The sequence below is a fragment of the Tarenaya hassleriana genome, unplaced genomic scaffold (assembly GCF_000463585.1).
Source record: "Tarenaya hassleriana unplaced genomic scaffold, ASM46358v1 Cleome4, whole genome shotgun sequence".
Lineage (NCBI taxonomy): Eukaryota > Viridiplantae > Streptophyta > Magnoliopsida > Brassicales > Cleomaceae > Tarenaya > Tarenaya hassleriana.
Window position 1 is genome coordinate 135,610 of NW_010966881.1, and position 23,809 is coordinate 159,418.

The 23,809-nt window shown below is 37.4% G+C and overlaps 5 protein-coding genes and 1 long non-coding RNA gene across 10 annotated transcripts in view; 4 read left to right on the forward strand and 2 right to left on the reverse strand.

The window, feature by feature from the left end:
• Positions 1–1,383, reverse strand: part of LOC104823139 (RING-H2 finger protein ATL43) — a 2,097-nt gene extending 714 nt beyond the window's left edge. The window contains exon 1 of the mRNA XM_019203724.1: positions 8–1,383. Within this exon, the coding sequence (XP_019059269.1) occupies positions 8–1,189 (1,182 nt within the window). The 5' untranslated portion in view covers positions 1,190–1,383. The remainder of the gene's footprint in view (positions 1–7) is intronic.
• A 1,780-nt stretch (positions 1,384–3,163) lies between these two features.
• Positions 3,164–5,949, forward strand: LOC104823140 (L10-interacting MYB domain-containing protein-like). Of its 4 annotated transcripts, none has more exons than XM_010554565.1 (5): positions 3,164–3,244; positions 4,161–4,210; positions 4,334–4,501; positions 4,602–5,102; positions 5,186–5,949. In XM_010554565.1, exons 2-5 carry the CDS (start codon positions 4,196–4,198, stop codon positions 5,777–5,779), a joined length of 1,278 nt encoding a protein of 425 aa, XP_010552867.1. In that variant the 5' UTR covers positions 3,164–3,244; positions 4,161–4,195; the 3' UTR covers positions 5,780–5,949. The 4 variants fall into 4 exon arrangements, with proteins under 4 accessions (XP_010552867.1, XP_010552865.1, XP_010552866.1 ...); XM_010554564.1 differs by lacking the exon at positions 3,164–3,244 and adding an exon at positions 3,253–3,538; XM_010554563.1 differs by having other exon boundaries at positions 4,161–4,501.
• Positions 5,950–7,480: 1,531 nt separating this feature from the next.
• LOC104823141 (transcription factor DIVARICATA-like) lies at positions 7,481–9,090 on the forward strand (the record flags this gene model as incomplete). The annotated part of the gene is made up of 3 exons (XM_010554568.2): positions 7,481–7,759; positions 8,004–8,383; positions 8,475–9,090. Coding segments are annotated over 3 exons (1,095 nt in total), but the record flags the coding sequence as incomplete, so codon positions are not given.
• Positions 9,091–12,390: 3,300 nt separating this feature from the next.
• LOC104823142 (26S proteasome non-ATPase regulatory subunit 7 homolog A-like) lies at positions 12,391–15,534 on the reverse strand. The gene is made up of 10 exons (XM_010554569.1): positions 15,219–15,534; positions 14,695–14,787; positions 14,529–14,610; positions 14,223–14,319; positions 14,043–14,118; positions 13,844–13,902; positions 13,549–13,671; positions 13,287–13,344; positions 13,112–13,197; positions 12,391–12,897 (listed from the first exon to the last, which is right to left on the reverse strand). Exons 1-10 carry the CDS (start codon positions 15,403–15,405, stop codon positions 12,826–12,828), a joined length of 933 nt encoding a protein of 310 aa, XP_010552871.1. The 5' UTR covers positions 15,406–15,534; the 3' UTR covers positions 12,391–12,825.
• Positions 15,535–16,920: 1,386 nt separating this feature from the next.
• On the forward strand, positions 16,921–18,805 carry LOC109117092. Of its 2 annotated transcripts, XR_002024580.1 has the most exons (4): positions 16,921–17,280; positions 17,810–18,246; positions 18,577–18,656; positions 18,793–18,805. It is a non-coding gene; the product is annotated as an uncharacterized LOC109117092 (long non-coding RNA). The 2 variants fall into 2 exon arrangements; XR_002024581.1 differs by lacking the exon at positions 18,793–18,805 and having other exon boundaries at positions 18,618–18,656.
• Positions 18,806–19,377: 572 nt separating this feature from the next.
• On the forward strand, positions 19,378–23,665 carry LOC104823143 (probable zinc metalloprotease EGY2, chloroplastic). Its single transcript, XM_019203792.1, is given in 14 exon segments — positions 19,378–19,527; positions 19,996–20,490; positions 20,587–20,650; positions 20,813–20,947; positions 21,286–21,336; positions 21,428–21,538; positions 21,727–21,801; positions 21,880–21,985; positions 22,072–22,165; positions 22,271–22,424; positions 22,602–22,809; positions 22,904–22,970; positions 22,972–23,044; positions 23,314–23,665. Coding segments are annotated over 13 exon segments (1,551 nt in total). The 5' UTR covers positions 19,378–19,527; positions 19,996–20,326; the 3' UTR covers positions 23,563–23,665.
• The last annotated feature ends 144 nt before the right edge of the window (positions 23,666–23,809 follow it).

Sequence of the window (23,809 nt, forward strand, 5' to 3'; positions counted from 1 at the left end):
CGAGCCCCCTCGAAACGACCGCCGCGGCTTGTCGTTGTCGTCGATGGCTATGGCTGCTGTCGTCGTTCTCTCTCCTCCATGTCCTATCCACGCTTGTTAACTCCGACACACTTCTCCCGTTATTTACAACTCTGCCACCCTCCTCCGCCGTCTTCCGGCTCTCACTCATTATCATCTCTGACCGGAGATACAGAAGATCCGACGGTCTGACCACGTCGCTCCACCTCTGGTCCCTCTGGCTCTGCCCTCCGGCGGTGGATATGACTATTCGGTGCCCGAACCGCCGCTCGAAGCTTTTCCGGTCGGTGATCGCGCCGTCGGGGAGTAACATCCCGTCTTTTCTCTGGGCCCGATCGAAGCATCCGATGATCACTGTGTCGCCATCGTTTCTCAGAGAGCTGTCCAATGACCTTCTACACGAGGTCCGGTGAGCCGACTCGTTGACTCGACTCGCTTGCTCGCCTGCCGATGAATGCCGACCCGAGATCCGTCGGACCCAGAAACCCGGATTGACCCCGGCGGGTAGCTCTGACCCAGTGGCGCTGTTCGTGGGCACGTGATCGTCTTCCTCGCGGTGAGATAACCGGATTTCGAACCAGGGGTTGCAGTCGCCGATCAAGAGGATGTCTTCCGGGTCGACCCGGTACCGGCAAAGCGGGCAAGTGGAGTGGGCATCGAGCCACGTGTCGACGCACTCCACGTGGAAGGCGTGCTTGCATTTGGGAAGGAGCCTGAGGACTTCGGTCGGCTCGAACCGGGCGAGACAGACGGCGCACTCGAGCCCTTCCTTGTCGCCGCTAAGGGCTCCGAACCGGAAAACCGGAAGCGACTCGATCACGGTTCGGTCAATACCAGAGTTCTTCCTCCCGTCGAACCGGTGGTGGTTATGGTGGTGGCGGTGGTGGACGTAAACGGCGCCGTTTCGGCGTTTGCAGTGTTTGGCGTAGAGGAGCAACAAGAACGTGAGAGAGAATACGGTGGTTAGGACCCCGACGACGACGGCGATGCTCGGCTTGAACGACGACAAGCTCGGACGCGGCGGCGGAAACGGCGGCGGAGAGTTTGGGTTTGTCGTCACGACAACCGCCGTGGAGTTGGCGCCGTTTTCAGCGAATGAGACATTGATAAGGAGAGAGAGAGACGACAAGAAGATTGAAGGAGAATAAGAAGGAGATGGAATGGAGGCCATGGCGAAGGATTCTGGCCGGAGAAGGAAGGTCTATAAAGATGGAAGCTTTATCATGCAAGTGCCTGCAAGAGAGAGAGAGAGAGAGAGAATAAGGACAAGGAGGAATTGCATTAAAAACATGACTCGAATTGTTCCATCTTCACGCCTTAAGCGAAACTCGTTTTAAATTAGTTTTTTTAAATCATTGTTTTTGTTCTTTTGTCACAAATTAATTTGTACTTTGGATTTGATTCTTCCTAGACATTTCTTGTGGATATTATAGTTGTAATCATGATTTTAATATTGACTGATTTCCTTTTTTGTGAAATTGTGACATGCTTCAAGTGGAAATGTTAAAAAGGTGGCTTTTTTTAAATAATAATAATCGATCATACATGTCCACATATTGGATTCAATTATTTTTAATCGTTTTTTATAATATAAAAATATTATATATGTGAAACTTTTTTTAAAAATATTTTATGTTTTTCTAATTATTTTCTTTATTTGTTAAAAGGAAAAGATATAAAGACAAACGAAAACAAATACCCGAGTAAATGAAAAGAAAATAATAAACGGAATATAAGGGGACTTGTTCCCCAATGACGAGAGAATTTCCCATCTTGGAGATCGACCCATCACGGGAAACATCTTTCATCATTTTAGTAAACATTTTTTCACTGATTTCCAATTATTATTATTATTATTATTATTCTTATTATTATTATTATTATTATTATTACCTAAACTTTTACAAAAATCCTAAACATACCTGAATTAAAATTTTTTTTATATAAATACTTAAATGTTTCTAAAATCCTATATAAATACCTTAATTTTTAAAATACTCCCAAATAAATTAAAAATCAGTTAATAACATCACCTATTTTTATTTAAAAAATATCTAAAATTTGTATTTATTTGATTTTTTTCAAAAATATAGGTATTTATATAAAATTTTTAATAATTCAGATATTTATATGGAAGTTTTATAGTTCAGATATTTATTTGAAATTTTCATAAAAATTTAGATATTTATATGATATTTTTTTAGTTATTATTATTATTATTATTATTATTATTATTATTATTATTATTATCAGCAAAGCTAGTTTAGCTTTGATTTCGGTACTTGTGGTCATATGACAAATATATATATTTTAATACATATCTAAATAACGTATATTATATATATAAAGATGTGGATTTCATCAACAATTTGTTGTATAAAGTTATATAGAAACAGAGGAAACTATAAATTTTTAACATTTCTAAATTGTATTTAATTGCAATCAAACACTTATATTTATTAAAAAATAATTTTATCTTAAACTTTGTTTATGAAAATATAATTTATAGAAAGTTTAAAATAAAAAAATATTTTCATAATATATTTAAATAACCGCGGAAACCATTTCTTTAACAAAAAAATTCTGAATCGAATCCAACCATATTTTTACGGACATCTCATCTAATATCCAATCTCAATTCGTTAGTACTTTTGTTCAACTTAACAATATTAAATAATATCAGTTTCAACTTAACATCCTCCTATTAATAATAATAATAATAATAATAATAATAATTTAAGAAGCATGCTACATGTCATAGAACATTCATTAGTGAAAATATTAAATTAGAAGTCCATGTAGATTCTATAACCAGTAAAGTAAATGTTGCCTTTTTTTCGTCTTGATTCTCGTGATACTGTTGGGATAGAGGAACATATAAATATCGATATCCACATTATTACAGCTTTGCATATACTATCGGTTCAACCAAAAGAAAAGCGACAATCACATGCGTTTTCCCGGTTTTAGGTTTTATTTTGTTCTGCTCTGTCCATTTTACCCTCCGGTTTTCAAATTATTCACAGTTATGCCTCCTCCCTCGGTTTTATTACGTTGCTGCGACCCAAATCGATATATATGGGCCTAATTCCGTACGGCCCATCTCAGCCCACTATCGCAAACGCAGGAAAGAGGGAGAGAGCGAGGAAAATCGCGATCGGCTTCTGCAGACACCGACGCATACTTCCCTCTCTTCGTGCCCCCAAACGCTGTCGCGCCTTTCCCGGTAACGTTTTCATATTCCCGTTCTGATTTCTCTCTTTCTCCTGTTCATCTTCCTCGGCGTCCATTTTCCATTTTCTATACCCTCCATTGTCGTAGCACTTATCCCACCGATTAGGGTTTCACGCGATTCCCGTTTCTGGGAGATTTCGACGGTACTCATGGGGTTTTCTCCCGTTTGTCTGGAACTTCCTGTGATTGCGACTACGTTTACTGGTTTTTCCTGTCCGTTTGTGTACGCTAAGCCCTAAATCTCGTACATTGTCGGAATAAAGAAGAGCATTTACTATCTGCTCTGGTCAGCTCTCTTTGCTTCTCCTCTCCGTTTCCATAATTCCTAGTCTTTTGAAAATGTTCTGCTCCTCTGCAGTTTATGCGTTTATGAATATGTGTTCGTTTGTATATATTCACTTGTGTTTGCTTGGTTACATGAATTTGTTAGAACATATGGGTTTTATGCATCAATCAATGTGTATATGTGCTTTTACTTGTGTGTACCTGTCTGTGTATAGATATGTATGCATGCATCTACGATTGTTCGGATCATGTATATGCATGGTGTATGATGAGGTTATTGTGTACATATTTGTGCCATGCATCCATGTATATAAGTATGTTACTTGCATGAATTCAAGCTCATGCCTGCCTGTGCTCGGATATTAAGACACCATCCGATATGTCTCATTAGTTATGTATGTTCACTTCATTTATTCCGACACTGATATGATTCTGAGGTTGATTTCCATTGTTTGCATTGTTCTGTTTATTATTCTCGAGCGCCTGATCCTAAGTTTTCGGACGAAAATGCGGTTGTATACTTATATAGATAAGGACATGCAAACTTGATACGAGGTTCTGTCATGTATTGAGTTCGTCTTTTTCTTTCATAGGATACTGATTCTTGAACTACTTACCTGTAGTGTGTTTGGAGCTGGAGGAATCGAAGTAAAAGATAATGAGGTCTAAGGCGGTATGGGATCCTGATTTTCACAAAATATTCGTGGATTTATGCATCGAGCAAAAGACGCTAGGGAATAAACCCGGAACACATTTCACTAAAGAGGGTTGGAGGAATATATTGGAATCTTTTCAGGAGAAGACGGGTTCCAAATACGATAGAATGCAGCTTAAAAATCATTGGGATACTATGGGAAGGCAGTGGAAAGTATGGTCTAGACTTGTTCAATGCAGTTATATGAACTGGGATCCGGAGACAAACACGTTTGGTGCCAGCGATGAAGATTGGATCAATTATGTACAGGTAGGTACAAAGAGGAATGAATGACTGATCAATCCAGCCATTGTTAAATCTTATGTGAATTTGGTGTTATTAAGGCTAACATGCTTTGGTTCTGTGACAGGATAATCCCGAGGCTGGGCAGTATCGGATGTGTCCTCCACAGTACCTCGAGAAACTCGAAATTATCTTTTCGGGTAATGAGGTAGATGCCATAGATGATGAGGTTGTGGGAATGAGCAAGAGGGCGAGTAGCCGACATGAGGAAGATCGTGATACCGGAGATGAAGATAGGCAAAGCATGTCTAAGTCATCGACCCCGCAACCAAAAGGCTATTGGTCACCGTCCACACACGAGTTGTTTCTTGATCTTTTGGTACAAGAGACTCTAAAAGGGAACAGACCCGATTCACACTTGACCAAGGAGGGATGGAAGACGATTCTCGAGACGATCAATGACAAGACCGGGTTAGGTTATACGAGAGCGCAGTTGAAAAACCACTGGGATTGCACGAGGAAATCGTGGAAAATCTGGTGTCAACTTGTCGGCATAAGTAGCCTGAAATGGGATCCGGATTCTCGTACATTTGGTGCCACAGACGAGGAGTGGCGAAGCTATTTACGGGTATGCTAAAAGAGCTTCATCAACTAATTCCCAATCAGAACCCTCTTTTACAAGTTTCCCATGTCGTTTTTTTTTTGTAACAGGTGAACCCAAGAGCATCACAATTCAGAAACAAGCAAATTCCTCATCCTGACAAACTGGCAATCATCTTCCATGGAATCATAGAACCCGGAGCTCCATACTCTCCTCCTCGGCGGAAGAGGAAACGGTCTGAAACACTCAATTTCCATGACCCAACTCCATTATCGATCCTGCAAACGAACGAGGCAGCCATAACGAGTCCAGATGGAGATGAAATCGAAATTTTCCCCACTATCCGCCCGAGGATAAGCATCTGTTTTCAAGAATCTCGGTTGCGAGAAGGTGTAGCCATTCCCATAGACAGGGAAGTGAACCAGAACCAGAGATCCGAGGCTGTAGAGTCGAGGAGCAATGTTCACGAGAGTCCAGTCAGCGTCCGGATGGCATCAGGAGAGCCCGGGTATACGATCGGGGAATGCATAGAATGTCTTGATGCAATGGAAGAGGTGGAGCAAGGGAGTGATCTCTACTTGTTTGCATTGGACATGTTCCTCAAGAAAGAGTACAGAGAGATCTTCTTGCAGCTGAGGAAGCCATGTTTAAGAGTTGCTTGGTTGCAGAGACTTCAGTCTGGTGGTCCCACCATAAGTCCCTGAACTTTTAAGGTAGGACACAGGTAAAATTGTCCGAAAATCGGGTATCCACGCATATTTGCATTCATTCGAATCCCAATTTGTGAATATCGGTAAATCTGAATCTGAATCTGGCTAACATGATTTTTAAAATCGGGTATTTGCATATACTTTTTTTTAATAGATCAACATCATCAACATCAACATCGTTTTAACTCCGTATTTATATTTTAGATCGATCATATCAATTTTTCGTTTTTATTTATTTCGATTTTGGATGAAATCTTTTGAGATTTGCAACAATTTGAAATCGTTGCTAACGATTAGTTTTCATGTGAGTCTAGGTTTTGGTCTATTCAGTCTAAATCCGGATGAAAGAGTAGGCATTTTGTGGTAGGTGACAAATAATAAAATTAAGACCAACCTCATACTTTACATGAATTTAAATGATATTTTTTAATAGATAATTATAAAAAATTATCATTGTTTTTCATCATCTTAATAACAAAAAAATTTGCTAATTCATTTTGTCGATATATGCCCACAAATTATATGTATATCTTTACCGTTGTTTAATTGTGATATTCCTATAAACAAAAATTCACAAAAGTTATTCACCACATTCTTCCAAATCACATTCGGATAAATTATAAAAAAAATATTATTCTTATAGCAGTATGAGTTATAAAAGGATTTCAAAATTAAATTACCAAAGAAAACGATTTCATAGTGAACGCAATAAAGTAAATATTCTTGTCGCCGACTTTTTCCGCGGGCTTCACACGGTTTTGACATTTTGTTTAAATATAGAAAAATTATTTTAGACAAATATACAATTAAGGGCAAATTCAATTTTAGTACGGACAAATTTCATTTTATGGGGCATTTAATAACTTTATTCAAAATTTTACAAATTTTATAAAGTAAATAAAAATTTTTAATTAGGTGAATGGGGCACGTGACCCCATACTAAGACATGTAGGTTCGCTCTTGATCTTATCCCAAAAATTGAAGATATCTATATTCTATCGATATATATATATATAAATATACGCACCCGTATAGGATGTCCTAAAAGTAACTATGGTAACTGAAGAACTAATTTTGGAATAGCGTATTTTATTTATATATAATTTTCGGAATTTAATATTTATTTTAATACGAAACTTCTAAAAATTTGAGATGGCTATACATGCATACATGTTGGAAGATATTCATGTGTTCCATTATTGTGGTCGTCAAAATTAATCAATGTTATTTCCAAATATCCCAAAATTTTTATTTACATCGATTGTTCGAAACGTAAAAATATATAATACGGACAAAGACATAATGATTTACTGTTCAATCTTTCAAATTCTTTCATCTAGAATGTTTCAACAAGGCGGCAAAACGAGCAAAAGAAAAAAAAAAAGAATTTTTAAAACGTCGTAAAATTTTGACAATTAAGTCGGTTCAATATTCATGTTATATCAATTTAAATAAATTGGTTTTTTTTCGGGAAAAAAAATTGTCGCTTTTGTTGTCCTTATTGCACTGTTTGTGACCAGAAAACGACGAAAAAATAAATTGCCGTACTGTACAATAATGTATGTTTATTTATTTATTTGTATAGTAATAATAATAATTATAATTATTATTATTAATGGAACCTTTTTTTTCCAGAAATTGAGCAAGTAGCTGAGTGAGAGAGTGAATCGTCGTATTCGCTTTCTCCATTCCTAATCGGCCAAAATTCCTCCAAAGTGCCTTTTTTTTTTCTATCTCCAAAAACAAAAATCTACAGAGCTCTCTGAGACGCCTCATAAAACACAGCCTCTTCTTCTCCTTCCTCTCGATGTCATCTTCTTCCTTGAATTCTCTCTCTTCTGGGTCTCCAATTCAATTGCTAATTCTGGATTTTCCCGAGAATTCTCATCTGGGTCTCGCTTGTCTCCTCTGGTTTCTGCTCAAAAGCTTCAGATTTTGTTCTCCCTTTGCAGATTCTCTGGGATTCTTTCAAAGGTGGAGTCTTTTTTTTCTCGGATTCTTCGTTTTATGCCAATCTTAACCAAAGCAATGATTCTTGATTCCTTTCGGCATACGATTCTCTGAATTTCCTTTTTCTCCTTCTTCTTCTTCTTCTTCTTCAGATTCCTGTATAATTATCATTTCCATTCCTATAAAAGCTTTTGTCTTTCTAAACCACCAGAACATGAGCTTACTCGATCTGTGTCTGTACTGAAACTTTCTTGCTCCTTAAGCATAGGGAGACTCTGCCGTGTCTGAAGGGTTCGCTCAAGAGATGATGAACAGAGACACGACATGGACAAAAGAAGAGAACAAGAAGTTCGAGAGAGCACTCGCCGTTCACGTGGAAGACACGCCTGACCGCTGGTTCAAAATCGCTTCCGTGATTCCTGGGAAGACAGTTTCTGATGTGATGAATCAATACATCAGGCTCGAAGAAGACGTATCCGATATCGAATCTGGGAGAATACCGATCCCGGGTTACCCTCTATCCTCCTGTAGATTCGATCAGGCTGTGAGTTATCGTGATTTGGAGTCGTATAGAAAACGAGCCAACGGAAGCAGAGGAACCGAACAGGAGAGAAAGAAAGGTGTCCCTTGGACTGAAGAAGAACACAGGTGAGGGATATATACGGTCTTCAGGTTCTGATAACATCAGTCTTAGGTTCCTTGGGCAACAAGTTATCCTAAAGGATTCTATTTCTTTCAGGAGATTCTTGTTAGGGCTTCTCAAGTACGGGAAAGGCGACTGGAGGAACATATCGAGAAACTTCGTGGTGTCCAAGACGCCGACACAGGTGGCAAGTCATGCTCAGAAGTATTACCAGAGACAACTCTCTGGTGCTAAAGACAAACGCCGACCGAGCATCCACGACATCACGACCGTTAATCTTCTAAACGCAAACTCAAGCTGCGATCAGAACCGTCCGTTCCCAGACGGATTTCTTCCCCAAACTCAGGAGAAATCGGTGGTTTTCAGAGATATGGGGGCAGAGAACGTTACATTTCTCGGTCAGTCGTCTCTGTTTCCGCCGTCATTGTCTCCATACGAAGCAGCTTTTTTGGACGGAATCAAGTTCTCCGGACAAATATCCTACGGATCTGGAGCTTACAGTAACATCAAATCCAGAAACTCGGTGTTCTGAGGAAGAGATAAAATCTAAGCTTGTAACTGTAATTACGCATCAAATGCCACAACCCAGTTTGTGTTTTGTGTTTGTTTTTTTTTTTTTTAACTGTGTGTGGTTTAACTTCAACAGTTGTCAAAACCACGGTTTCTTTTTACAATACAGAAACTATAATGATGACATGAATGCGTGAGTGTATATATGTATGTATATGCGAGTATATATTTTTTTACATAATTATGAACACAATGACGAAGACAACCTTGGTACATCGGTTAAGGTGTTGTCGTTGTGACCTAGAAGTCACGGATTTGAGTCATGGAAATGGAAGCAGCCTAAGGTAAGATTTGTCTGCAATACACATTTATGGTGGGATCTTTCACCGGATCCGCTCAGCAGTGGGCTGCCCAATTATGAACACAGTGACAGTATAACCGAAGCTTAGTCTGAATTCCACTTGTGACCAAAGAATCGCATTCTTTTTCTCTTGTGACGCCAACCTTTCCCAAAATAATATTAGCATCATTTTAAAATTCTGTGGAAAAAGAAAATTAGTTTAAGTTGTCTTTAGATAGTGGTGACAAATGTAGTATAGTTTATAAGCTTTTTTTTTTAATAAATATAATATTTTTCACTGTTTGGGATAGAGATGGAACTGAATCAAACTAAGTAATATAGATTTTAAAAAATAGATTTATATCATTTTTTAAATCAAATTAATTAAATAACAAAAATATGTTTTTTTTTTCGAAACAAAGAAAATAGCCGAAGGAATAAATAATATATTTGGTCCGTGTGTATTTGATAAATAGCATATGATTTGCAACAAGAAGCTGATATCTGTATATATCCTAAATTGGAAAATATTCAATTTTCAACTATTTACACCTAATATACGTTTTATAAACGCAGTTTCAAAATATATATTTTTTTTTGGAAATAAATCCTGGGCAAATCTGTGTACACGTTTGAAGCTTTTACTTTTCAAATTAAAAAAAAAAATATATCAGAGGAGGGTACTGCTTTTATTTATTTATTTGTTGTATAAAAAGAAAAATAAAATATTCCTTTGTGATATTTTCTCTTTCCGACCAAACCCAAAAAGCCTTTGCCCTTGTTTAAAAATCACAAAAGTAGTAAGCTTAGTCGTGAGAATCAAAACCCTAAATATCACTTTCATGCAAATGTAAACACAAAGATAATAGGTTTTGTCGGTCGGTGGGAGAAGATAAAATTCTTTCACCACCGAATGTAATCTCATATATAATATATATTATCATATGGTTTAGTCATATGTGTATTATTAATTGGACATTAAGGTATATCCTGTTTTGAATAAAATCAATGAAAGGTCTCTCTATATACTATGATGACCCCATGTACAGATGAATGGGGTAGTTCGTGATGCATTTCATTTCAATATATATATATATATATAGCTAGAGATAGATTATTAAGATTGGATGGTTCATTGGTAAAATTCCTTTCCAATTTAAATTCGTATCTCTATTTGAATTTAAATAGGGATATTCACCTATATTTTTCAATTGTTTGGGAGATATAATTAATTCGGAATTTTTAAATTATCAAAAAAAAAAAAAACTAGAGCTAGATTCTAATTACTTTTTATTTGGTGAATTATATTTGGGGTAGGGAGTTTAAGATTTGGTTCTCATGGACAATAGATATATATACTATCCTAAAAATCTAGCAAAAAGACAAGCTTTATGAATTCCATATATGCATATAATTTCCAATGTATACATGTCTATATACATATATATTATATCACATATATCTCGGTGACAAAATTATTAGTATATGAAAATTCTTTCAGCATATATATATATATGCCTAATACCTTTACGTTTCTCACTTTTTTTTATGAAATTTACAGTATTTACTCGATAATTTACTCATATGCATATCTGGATAACCATTCTTTTTTTTTTCCGAATCTGGATAACCATTCATTACCCAATTAATTCAAATGGTACCTAAAATGCTCTACATTATAGCCAAAGACCGTGACCATGATTTGGCCGGACGAAGATCAAACTATGACCAAATTTTCACTGACCAATTTCCATTTTTTTGACCAAAAAAAAACTATGACCAAATAACGACTGATCATGCGGAGAAAGAAACATAATAATAATAATAATAATAATAATAATAATAATAATAATAATAATAATAAGAAACATAATAATAATAATAATAATAATAATAATAATAATAATAATAATAATAATAATAATAATAATAATAATAATAATAATAATAATAATAATAATAATAATTTAGTGTCACGTACATTAGTTATCAAAATATCTAAAATAATCAGATTGTTCAATTTTTTGCCCTTTTTTTTAAAATTACGCTTTTGCTTTGGTTCTCCGCGGCTCGAATCGGAACGCTTTATTGAATGAATGCATGCTTACGTCATACTTTCATTTTTACACCATTATTAATTGCAAATGTTCATACGACTTTTTAGAACACTTTTTTCCACGTGGATTTTAAAAATAATATATACAACTACTCAATCAAAAATCCAAGTTTAGATGATATACAACCCAAGTTTTTACCCGAATTTAAATTTATATGTAAAAAAAAAGTATTCATCCGAATTTAAATACCCGTTGAACTTCAAAATTATTAAAGATAAATTTGCAACCTATTCATAATAATGAGCAAAATTATAAATATAATCGTCTTATTTTATGTAAACGAACAAAACGTATGATATTTATATAATATAAGTTAAAATATTTCATCATCATCATTATATCTTTTCTTGCGAAGCTTACGCCATTTGATTAGCTTTATTTTCATTCAAATACCCTTTTTCTTTCTTTCTTTTTTCCTGCTTTTAATTCCTTTTCAAATGACAAGAGTTCAAGAAAGGAGACCTAATCCATGACGCAATTATTTGCTCTTTAATTACAAAAAAAAATTAAAGTTTTTTTATAAATATAAGTCATGTCATCAATGATGGAGCCCCAAGATTTGGAGGCGCCAATGCTTTTAATTCCTTTTAAAACTGATACCATGACATCTCTAGGCCATGGTGTCTTTCGCCATTGGTTTTACATGAATGCAAAACTAAACAATATGAAATGAATATAGATTTCCAATACAAGTAATCATAATTAATAGGGAAAATGTTTTTCTATATTATTGATAATGGGAAGAATACATCATAATATATAGCAAAATACAATAGAATATTCTATGTAAAAACAATAACCTTCATTAAAAGGAATCAAAATGTGATACAATGTCAAGATTTGTTATATAATGCGGTATTATATTTAGTAGAATTTGTATAAAATATTTGATCAAGAATCATGTACTCTTGGGATGGGAACATCCAACATGGGGTATGAGCAGAACATAATAACATTTTTTTAATCATAAAAGCTTTTGTACTTGAAGGCATTCCATCATGCAACCAAACAAAAGTGGTTTTTTTGTGTAAAGAGACAAGAGCCATGAATGCAGGCAGGCACAAGGCTTAGCTTGTCGTCATTGCTTCCTGTCCGGTCTTAAAGCAAACCGATAAGATGCTTTTCCCTTTAAGCTACTGTACTGATGTCTGACCGTATCAAAACAGTTCAAATGTGTTCACATAACATGATCTGATCTGAAACTTTGCACCTGAGATCGGCCTAGACTAACCCCGAATCTCGAGACAGTAAGATCAGAGTAAACAATTACCGCAACAAAACAGTAAAAAACTGAGACAGGATGCCGAAGTGAACAACTAACTGGGACTGGGTCATGCCTGTTTGTCCGAGCTTGTCCCTTTTCTTTTTCCGAACACAGGTAGCAATTGTAAAGGGGGTAACGAGTAAGCTCACAGATGAACTGGAAACCCGACAGACCCAGATCAGATCAGAACATCCGAGGTGCAAGCACCATTGTTATTTAGTTCCCACTTGTTGCAGGTATTGAAACAGGTTTCAAGTCCTCAGCTTTTTCGTGTTCCTTGTTCAGCAGCTGAAACATAACATTTGGAGGTTAAGATTCACAGAGGGAGAAAATTGTAATAATGCAAACCCGATATGTCCGGGGATAACAATCAGAAAAAAAAAAAGGATTAAAGAGAGTATCCGCGAGATAAGGCATGCCCACCAGAAACAGGTTTGAGCAGAGTAGCATTTATATTATAGATTCAGAACAAAAACACATAATGATTAGTCACTCATCTAACCTTGTTGCTGATCAAGTTGTGGAGGGCAATTACACTTCGGATGAGCGAAGAAAGGTAGATCACCAACATCATGTCGTTTGTTTTCACTGCGAATAATGAAGATTATGATGAAAACCCGTTTAAAAAACACCACAAGAAAAGATATGCTTAAAGAATTTTGAAGGCAGAAGCTCACCTGCGAAAGCCTTCACCAGCTCGTTCACATTCAGGTTAGGAAGCAAGTTGAATATGTCCTACAATTATCAGAAGAATATAGCCATAAGATGAAAATCCTCAATAGCAGCAGCATAGAAAAGGAATGATTAACATATATATTAGCTTCACATAGCCCTTGTCAACTTCCAAAAAATACAATAGAACCAACTGTTTCTAGGGTGGAAAGAGTTTAATCATTCAAAAGGTATTAAAACACATCCACAAGTTATATGAAATCAAACCTGCAAATGGTATAAAATCTCATGGTTTAGTGGGATCTTTCCTTCGATGACAAGGTCGAGGTAACTCCTGATCTCCCTAAGACGTGCGTCCAGCCCCTTCAAAGCAGTAAGTTTTGCAGTCACCTGGAGTAGAACACACAGATAATTTTAGTTTCCACAAGCAGAAAGGTAGGATGTTAGTATACCATTTTCTCGATAACATCAATCAAACTTCTCCCAAAACCACCCATCACCGTTCAGTCAAGTATAAGGAATGGTACAAAAGTGAAGAATTGAGCGATCCAAAGGCGAGAACCTCAGTTGCAAGGGTGCTGATAGTTGTGTCTTTTACATCCCTGAGCAAATGTTCCACACCTTTCAGAAAAATAAACATACAACAAAATTAGGCACAAGGAAGTGAGCTGACCAATTACAGAAAAGGTAGTCAATCCTACATACACCAATACAAGGAAACCAAACCGCCGTAAGATCTGTTTTTCCCCCTGTAGACATACCGATTTCTTCAACTTCGTGAGCAGCAATTTCTGTAGGAATGTGGATGAAGACTTTCTGGCTTTTCTGGGTAGCATTCTGTATACGCATGATATAAGTATTTGACAAGTTCATAAAAGATATGGATACAAACAAGAATTGATTAGATAGATGACAAAGTTAGAAAGAGCTTGTATTATTACCTCTTTCACCTCTTCAACTGCGTAGTATGCTTTTGTAGGTATCCCAAGTTCTTTAGGTTGGACATCAATTATGACCAACACAGGATTTGGAACATAGCTGCAGCACCAGAAACAAAAGCTTAAACTAGGATTTAAGTACAAGCTCCAATATAAAATGAAAAAGACAGAGAGAGAGAGAGAGAGACTGCTCTCTGCAAATAATAGCATGAGCGCTAGACAGACCACCAGACCATCGACGGAATAGACAAAGACCAGACCGACTGATGATTCAGAGTAATGTCATAACGAACTTAGCTGATGTCTTACTTGTTAAACAATGCATGAACATCCAAATCATTCTCTCGAAGTTTAGGACCAGTGCTGTACCAACCCACAACATGCTCCTTCGCTGAAAGCAAATATTTAGCTCATTTAAAAACGGGATTACCTGCATAGGAAAAGAAATCTAGGTAGCATTTGTCACGAGCAATACCATTGATTCTCTTGAACATATGGAACATCGACTCATGGTAGTTGTGATCAAGGAACCAAATGCTTGGATCTTTGTCGTCCTCCTCAAAGGGCACTGTAAATGACACAAGTCATGTGTAAGCAACTGGTATCTTAATGAAATGGTCCCTCGTGACAAAATGTCCAGAGAAATGAACATTGCATTCTAAAATGAAACCCTAAATCGACAACACTTTAACTAAGATATCATGTTTTAACCAAGCTTGAATGAATCTGAAAACCTAACGGGGAAGTTAAATAACTAGCAAATATATAACAGTAACACAATGTCAAACATCAACACAATTCTGCAACCAAAACCCTAAATTTATGCCAACTACAAAATTCTACCTGACAAAACCCAATACGAATACACCCTAGAAACGAGAAAACCCGAAGGAAATGCCAAACAAAAAGGTCCCAAAACACCAAATTCCTTTGAAAACAAAACGCGAACAGATTCAGAGATCTGACACAACAGGAGAAAAGGAGATAGCTAGGGCACACCTGCGTAGCTGTTGGTGACATCGACGGTACCGCGGAAGCTGGTTCCGAGCAAAACGCCGACGACGCGCTTGCGCGTGTCCTTGGCGACGCGGTTGTAGTGGTCGACGATGCTGAGCAAGACGAGTGGATGAACAATCACCTTCTCGATCGTTCTCGCCGATATTTGCTGCGTCTTTATCACGTCCATTGTCGGAAAATCAGAGTCTCCGACAAGATTCGGATTTCGCCGAGGAGAATCAGCTTAAACTCCCCGATCTCGTGTTTCCTTGCAACACAGAGTTCGCTTCTTCTCCAGGAAAAGCCCTTCAAAAATTACTGCTGCTTATGTTTTCCTTCTCTCTCTTTTTTTTTGGGTAATTTTTAAGATATTTTTTGGGCCTCAAAGGAAAACATATTGGGCCTTAACATTGTTTTGCCGGACAACGGCCCATATTAAAGCCCATTTAATCATTTTTTTTTCTACTACTTTTTCTTTTCGAAAATTGGAATGTCCTTAAAACTAAGGAGATATTGTAGAAATATAAAGATTATATAGTTATAGAGAAAATGCAACGATACACAAATTTTATAAGTACAGAAAAAAAAAAGATGACAGGTTTAGAGAAAAACTATAATGATTGACAATTATGTGGAATATATATTAATACACATCTCTCGAGATAGACATTAGACCAATTTTGATGATGTTAAAACTCGAACCCTAATTCATATGTAACAAATGCTTCAGAGGAAGCTTAACCGAAGATCCAACGGTGGTTGTTCCATCTCAGCCCCACTAGAGTATGCCGAAAACGTCGTCGTATTTGTGTCTCCGAGTCCGACGTCTTCTTCTTCCCCCTCCCACGTTCTTGGCTTTACCGGTGGTCGGATATGGGATCTTGGCCGTTGGTTTCAGTGTGTTTTTTTGGTGTGGGACCTTTTTTTTCTTCCTCCTTAAGTGTAATTAAGCTTATTTTAACTTGTAATTATTATGTCACCCACCAATCATTCCCTTTTTTTGTTTAAATTGAATTCCATGTAATACATTGTGTAAAAATTTATTTATGTAGAATAAATTCTAGCTCATATGGTTCTAATTCTTTTTCAAACTTCTTTTAATTCCATTTTTGAATCGCAGAAAATTAAACTGAACTGACTTGAATTTCAAAAACTTTGTTATCCTATCCGAATTGAAAACCAGCGGAATCGAATACTTCGATTGCTCAATATAAGACAATAGAGTTTACAAGTTTGAAATAATAAGATTATTTTTAAAAATTATATGTATTTTTAATCTGCCCCGTGTCGCGCGAAATTATTACTAGTAAGTTTTAATTCCATTAATTAAATATACTTAGTGATATTATACAAGAGTTAATCATTCTAAAGAAAAATCTCATAAAAATATCTGAATTTTTCAATTTTGATATAAAAAATTTAGATTTTACTTTTTGATAAATAAAATTCAAACTTTATAATTGATATTATTTTTAAATCTGAACATTGATATGCGATTCCGAAAATCTACATGGTAAATCCACTCTTCTTAGTAGATTGACACGTCATCTTATACTGGACTTTTCCGATATTGGACCCAAGTCCAGTTTTACTATTTTTTTTAGGCCGATTCCAATGCTTAATGAAGGATCAGCACGTCGTGCATTTTGGCTGCTAAATAATAAAACAACACGCAGTTCAAACAGCAAGGTGTCCCCCTCCGAAACATAAACGTGACACGTTGTTCTCTATCGTTCTTCTTCCTCCTGTTTTTGGTCCCTTGGCTAGTTACCGGTGGACGATGAATCTCCCCATTTTTCTGGAACGGTTTGCTACTAAATAAGCTCATCAAGCTGATCCAGTACTGACCGTACGATGGCGTCGCCGTGCAGAGATCGGATGGCGGAGTTCCGGTCACTGTCTCAGACGTTGAAGAAGATCGGATCAATCTCGTCCGTCCATCGAGCCGACAATGACCCCGCATCCTCCAAACATGGCTCTTCGCGATCCCAATTCAACAGGAAGGCTTCTCGGATCGGATTAAGTATCCACGAAGTGTTTCAGAAGATCGCCAGGCTCGCCAAATGTATGATTCAGATCTCCCTCGTTGTCGTTTCGTCTTTTTTTTTCGCATTATCTTTGATCTCATTTGGGTTGTTTGGTTGCTGAGAAAACGAGGAAAAATCTGGGAATTCGATAGGGTTAGTGGAATTCATCCCTGGTTGTTGAATGTTTAAGCAAGATTTGTCCATTTGTTTGTTAGATAAGATACAGATGTGGCAGCTTGCTTGTAGAAAGTAGTACCCTTTGTGAGATAAGAAATAGATTTGCAATCATGTGATTTTCAAAAAGATGAAAGATAATGTATATGTGATTCAAAAACTCCCCTATAAAGGATCTGGAAGACGATTACTTAATGTATGCATCTATTGGGAGGACAAAGGGAAATTATATTGCTGATGACAATGGGTATGGCCTTGAAAATTTGGAGATATTGTTGTGATTGCGATTCAGATGGTGTCTTTTGCTTGACTGAGTATGTTTCTCTGCAACTATGCTGAATTGCAATGGCAAAACAATCATAGATGTTCAATGACCAAACTGTGGAAATACAGGAATTAACTGCATTGGTAAGGAACGATGTTACGGGACTGAATATGGCACTATCTGATCTGCAAACCCTTCAAAACATGGAGATTGCTGATGGGAACTATTCCGAAGACATAGTTGGTCATTCCACTGTTGTTTGCAATGACTTGAAAACCAGACTTATGGGTACTACAAAGCAGCTTCAAGATGTATTAACTACGAGATCTGAGGTCGGTCTTGTAAATTGTCAACTTAGTATTGATTGATTGTCTGTCTTCTACATCATCTTATTCAGATTGTCTATGGTCCTGCATAACATCAAAGCTCATGAAAATCGGAAACAAATGTTTTCTACAAAAAATGCATCCAAAGATAGTCATCCTCAGCACGATATAAAAACTTTGCCTGAGCCTCCTCCATGGTCAAGTCCATCAAATCCATCTGATGTTCTGCAACAGTCAGTGTGAGTTTTGTTTTTGAAGTTGCGATTCGGGAAACTTGTCTGCCTCTACTTGAGTGCATTGTTACTATAATATAGAGCATGTCATGTCATTTCAACGGGTTCCTTCTTTTAACGTCATGTTACATGAACGATTTTTCTCTCACTTTAACTTGATAATATAGGCCTTAGTCCCATAATCTCTTTCTACTTTGTCTGTAGTAGTTTTTGAATTATAGATCCTGCACCATTCAGATTACTCTTAGGGCGAGCGACCAAGAGAACACTGCATTCAATATATCTTAGCTTGAATTTATATAAACGAGTGAGCTGTTCTAGAAATGATTCCTTCAGGGCAGGAAATCTGACTAGGCTTCTCTTCCATATACTACCAGATTACTGTCACATAATGGAGCTCTTATCAACCAGCTGAGGTATCCCTTTCACTATATGTCCTTTTTGCTGTCTCATTTTACATTCTGCTGCTTGTCTTCACCATGTTTGGCTTGTTTTGTTATGTTTTAATAACATGCCATTTATGCTGTAATACCTCATGCCTTGCCAAACCAGATGAAGACCCGCCATTGACAATGCTCCATACTAGCAAATGGAGATGTCCATGTTACAGCAGATGGTCTCGAGGCAGGAGAACTATACCCAAAGTCGTTCCACCGCTCTCCACAGTGCGGAATCCACCATAACAGAACTGAGTGGCATCTTCACACATCTGGCCACTATGATCACACAACTGGGAGAACTAGCTATCAGGTTCTCATGCTTTCACCCCTCTAATATATTCAAAGGAGAATCCCATTAAAAACGTTGAACTTTGCCAAATGTGTCATACAATGTACTTTGTTTTCTGGCAAATTCATATCTAAACTTTCTTACTGTACCATTAAAAATACCCTGTACTTTTCAAATAGTACCATAAAAAACCCTGTACTTTTCAAATTCTCCAAACTTGATCACCGGTCGAATTTCTCAAATGGAGAGAATCTGAAAGAGTTTGAAAAGTACATGAGTTTTTTATGGTAACATGGGGAAATTCAAGTATTATTTGTCAAAGAAAAAAACTGCAGTGTTTTATATAAGCACATTTGACAAAGTTCGGTGTTTTTTTTTTATAGGATTCTCCCTATATTCAAGTTTGTTTCACAATCTGGTTGCTGATTAAGCATAATGATTTACTGGAACAGAATCGATGACAATATGGATGAATCATTAGGTAATGTGGATGGAGCACATAATGCCCATCTGAGGCACCTTAACCGAATTTCCTCAAACCGGTGGCTCATGATCAAGGTTTTTGCTGTTGTGATCTTGTTCTTGATCTTGTTCATCCTCTTTGTGGCCGGAGCCTTTTAGCTGTTTCCTGCTGATATTGCTCCAAGTTACTATTACTTCTATATATAGTTCACTTTGTCAAACTGTCAAGGATCTAAGAGTTTGGTTTCTCATTTATTATCTTCAAGTAGTGAACAATTTATTATAACCATTGTAAATTGTTATTGGTTATTTGAAATTTTATTACACCTTTTTAAGGTTTTTATACTAACCTCCGTTGTAATATTTTGTTCAGGTTTAAAGTTTCTTTGTAGTAATTGTTGTAGTGAAATCTATTGACTTGTTTGGAGATTTTTTTTATACGAACATTCATTTTTTTTTTCTTAATTTCATCAACAATTCGTATCCTTAATATTACGTTATCTGTGCTCAAGATGATGTTTTAGATGGTTTATACATGTTCTTCTGGAATTTTGTCTACTTCAGGGGGTGGCAAGAGTACATGCGTGATGTTTTGATTATCAAGAAGGGAACTGCATGTCGGTTAGGTCGGGAAACTGCAGAGCGTTTTATTACTCGCTTAAAAAGCATTGGGAAAGGAGCTCCAGTTTCTTCCAACGGATAATTCTCCTCCTCTCGAGATTTTTTCCCCCTACGATAAGAACCACCAAGACTAATCACCCAAAAAATCTGTAAAACAAAACAAAAAATATCAAAGAGAATTTTTCAAAATTCTTCTTTCTAAAAGCTGAAATGGAATCTGGGTTTTGATCGGAGAACCTAAAGGTTTCAACTTCGAATCTCTTCGCTTTCGGACATGAATCTCGCAGCTGGCTTTCGCGGCAGTGTCGGCATCTTGTCGCAATGCAGTTTATGTTGCGGCATTAAGTTTCAGCCTTTCGTAGCAGCTACTTCTCATCTCGATTTCGTTCAGACGAGAAACCCTCGAAGGAAGAATCTGAAGCTCTTCAGGATTCACAGGTTTCATCTTCGTCGCATTCTCTTCGAGCATGGTTTGGCTATGGAGATTTCTTGATCTATCAATCCGGTGATTTTGGAATTTTTAAGTGTTTGCAGAAACAGAGAAGTCATTTGTAGAGCAACCGACACGCAGACAGAACCTGATGGCAATAACGACAAGGTATGTTCTTGTTTTAGCTTTAATGCAGCTTCTCCTTCAGGGCATTTGTAATGTTTCCATGTCATGGATGTTTTCTTTTTTGAAGAAATATGAATCGAAGATTTCGGAATTTAGCATTTGAAGATTTGGGTATCTCTAAGTTCATATCTTAAATTCTTGCAGGAAAATGCAGAAGACAAAGAAGCTTCAGCAGATGATTCTCCTTCACAGAATACCACTGACTTAAATCCTCAGCCTACAGTTGTGGATGAAACAATGAGTAATGAAGTTGAAAACAAAGCTCAAGCCAGCTTTCAGGTACTGTTTTTACTCGAAGTAATGCATCAATGGAAAAATTGAAGCTCGGATTAAGAGTCTGTTTTTCGGTTTGGTGAGAAGAGATTGCTTCCTTCGTTCTTTTACCTTTCTTGAGTACTGCATACTAGATTTGTCAGTTCAATGGCGAGAGACATAATCTTTACTCCTGTTTGATTGGAATTCTCCATACCGGGCTAAACCTTTCGGCTTTGAAACATGCTTTCATCCCAAAAATTTTGTTGAATCAGCTAAATTCATCCGAGTTTCTTGCATGTTCAAAAGAAGAAGTCCTTGTTTTTGTTTCTGAATGTATCGTACTTTTCCGAGTTTGAAAACAGGATGGCGATAACTTAGAAGTTAGCAGTGGTTCTCCCCTGCCTGGCGTTAACGTGAGTACTACCGGCACTGTAATAGTGAAGATGGGCAGTTCTTGCTTTGTGATGTTTTGTTTTTAATCGTTCATAAAGTTTTCGCGAACAGCCACAGCAGTTGGATGAATCCATGAGGATCCCCAAGCAAACCATCGATATCCTCAAGGACCAAGTATTCGGGTTTGACACGTTTTTCGTGACGAGCCAGGAACCGTATGAGGTGAGTTTGTAAGAAACCTTGTCGAGCTTTCTAATCTCCCGAAAATCTCATCGGGTTTTCTTCATTTCACTTCTCTACACACTTTACCTTTTTACTTGGAAATGAAAAGTACCCTTCCTTCAATGCAAATTTTTCTATTTCCGAGTTATAATGAGATGTTTTTACCTCATCTGGACAAATTCTGTCAGGGTGGAGTATTGTTCAAAGGAAATCTTCGAGGACAACCGGCTAAAAGTTACGAGAAGATAAAGACGAGGATGGAGGTAGAGATGCTCTTACGAGTTCTTCCCTCTTAATCCCTTGCAGCGAAAAATAAATAAGTACTGCTCGTTAATATACAGAATAAATTCGGCGATCAGTACAAGGTTTTCCTTCTTGTCAATCTTGAAGATGACAAACCCGTGGCAGTAGTTGTTCCAAAGGTTACCTTGCAACCAGAGACAACGGGTATTATTTATCATCTCTCTGTTCTCCTTTGAACTCTTTGTCTGAATGTCCGTACGTTTAGTAGTTTGATACTGTTACTGCTCCAGCCGTTCCCGAGTGGTTTGCGGCTGGCGCCTTTGGAACCGTGACTCTGTTTACGTTGCTTCTCCGTAACGTTCCTGTGTTGCAATCAAACTTGCTGTAAGAACGTTCTTTCCCGTGTTTTCTCCGACGAACGTTAGGAAATTGCATTGGCCTAAGCCACTTTTTTTTTTTTTGGTTTTCGGTCGGTGAATTCCATTACAGATCGACGTTTGACAACCTCAACCTCTTATCTGAAGGCTTATCTGGAGCCCTGGTCACCGCTCTCATCCTCGGAGCACACGAACTTGCCCACGTTTTGGTTGCGAACAATGCGGGGATAAAGCTCGGTGTTCCATACTTTGTTCCTAGTTGGCAAGTAAGTTGCTGCAATGCGGGGGATTATCGGTTTCCCGTTTTTCTGTTGTTTATATTCGGGTTGAGATATAAAAATCGAATGGTTAGAATACTGCTTCCAATTGTATTGACCGTAAAAGTTTAGCTTTTTCTTTCTTTTGTTACGTCTACCACCGTCTTTACTCGTTCGGGATGGCAGATAGGCTCGTTTGGTGCGATAACGAGAATAAGAAACATCGTGCCCAAGAGAGAAGATCTGCTAAAGGTGGCAGCAGCAGGACCTTTGGCCGGATTTTCTTTGGGTCTGGCTCTGTTCCTTCTAGGCTTCATCATCCCCCCTGCCGACGGCCTTGGTGTCGTGGTCGATCCCTCTGTGTTCCACGAATCTTTACTCGTCGGAGGCATCGGTAAAATCCCGAGCTCGAATCTATGGTAATGATCTTGAGGAGGCCTCTTCTTCTTCTTCTTCTTTATCCATTTTAGCTTTCGGTTTTTTTACAGCGAAGGTGCTGCTAGGGGATGTGCTGAAAGAGGGAAGTCCGATATCCGTAAACCCACTGGTGATATGGGAACGCCATTAACAGCATTCCTGCCGGAGAGCTCGACGGCGGCAGAATCGCCTTCTCCATTTGGGGTAGAAAGGTAATTTCCTCTCTACGAGTAGCCGGGACGGTCATTTCGGATTTCGTTTTCAGAGAAAATATAACCATTCGATTTTTATATCGAATTCGGGTTCAGTCAGATTGGTACAAATATTTTTAAACAAATGGGTATTTTTGTGAATAATATCGGAACTCAAAGGACAATATAATGGAACCGAATTCTAACATAAAAATAAAAATCGGATAGCAATAACCGAAATGAACCCGAACCAAAATGCGAGATTGAGTTCGGGATTGGTTTTGGCGCAGACGTCGACGAGGCTGACGGGGCTGAGCATAGTGGTGCTGGGGCTGGCGTCGCTGTTCAACGACGTGGCGTTCTACTGGGTGTTTCTGATATTCTTTCTGCAGAGAGGTCCCATCGCTCCGCTAGAGGAAGAGATCACCGACCCTCGTCCCCGCTCCGTGGCCTTGGGCGTCGGGGTTTTGCTCCTCGCCCTCCTCGTCTGCCTCCCTTACCCTCTCCCTTTCGCCGCCGACGCCGTTATCGCCTTCTGATAGCCAAATTTTGTAATTGTTTATTTTTAATACAAGAGAAATCAAACCATTCTCCATTTATTGTTCTGTTTTAAAACATATATATATATATTTCTTTCGAAGATTTTGTAATATATAATAAACATAGAAACAAAATATTTAGAAACTTATTTTGAATAATGAAAAATTGAACCATTATCAACATATTTTCATGAAATATTATATATATATATATATATATATATATATATATATATATATGATTTTG

Bases quoted from the DNA above. Each gene is read 5' to 3' on its own strand.
- LOC104823140 (XM_010554563.1), top strand. From the start codon at position 4,196: ATGAGGTCTAAGGCGGTATGGGATCCTGATTTTCACAAAATATTCGTG. The intron at 4,502-4,601 runs GTAGGTACAAAG...GTTCTGTGACAG, and splicing joins ATTGGATCAATTATGTACAG to GATAATCCCGAGGCTGGGCA. The intron at 5,103-5,185 runs GTATGCTAAAAG...TTTTTGTAACAG, and splicing joins AGTGGCGAAGCTATTTACGG to GTGAACCCAAGAGCATCACA.
- LOC104823142 (XM_010554569.1), bottom strand. From the start codon at position 15,405: ATGGACGTGATAAAGACGCAGCAAATATCGGCGAGAACGATCGAGAAG. The intron at 14,119-14,222 runs GTAATAATACAA...ATGCGTATACAG, and splicing joins CAGTTGAAGAGGTGAAAGAG to AATGCTACCCAGAAAAGCCA. The intron at 13,345-13,548 runs GTTTGATTTCAT...TGATAATTGTAG, and splicing joins AGATTTTATACCATTTGCAG to GACATATTCAACTTGCTTCC.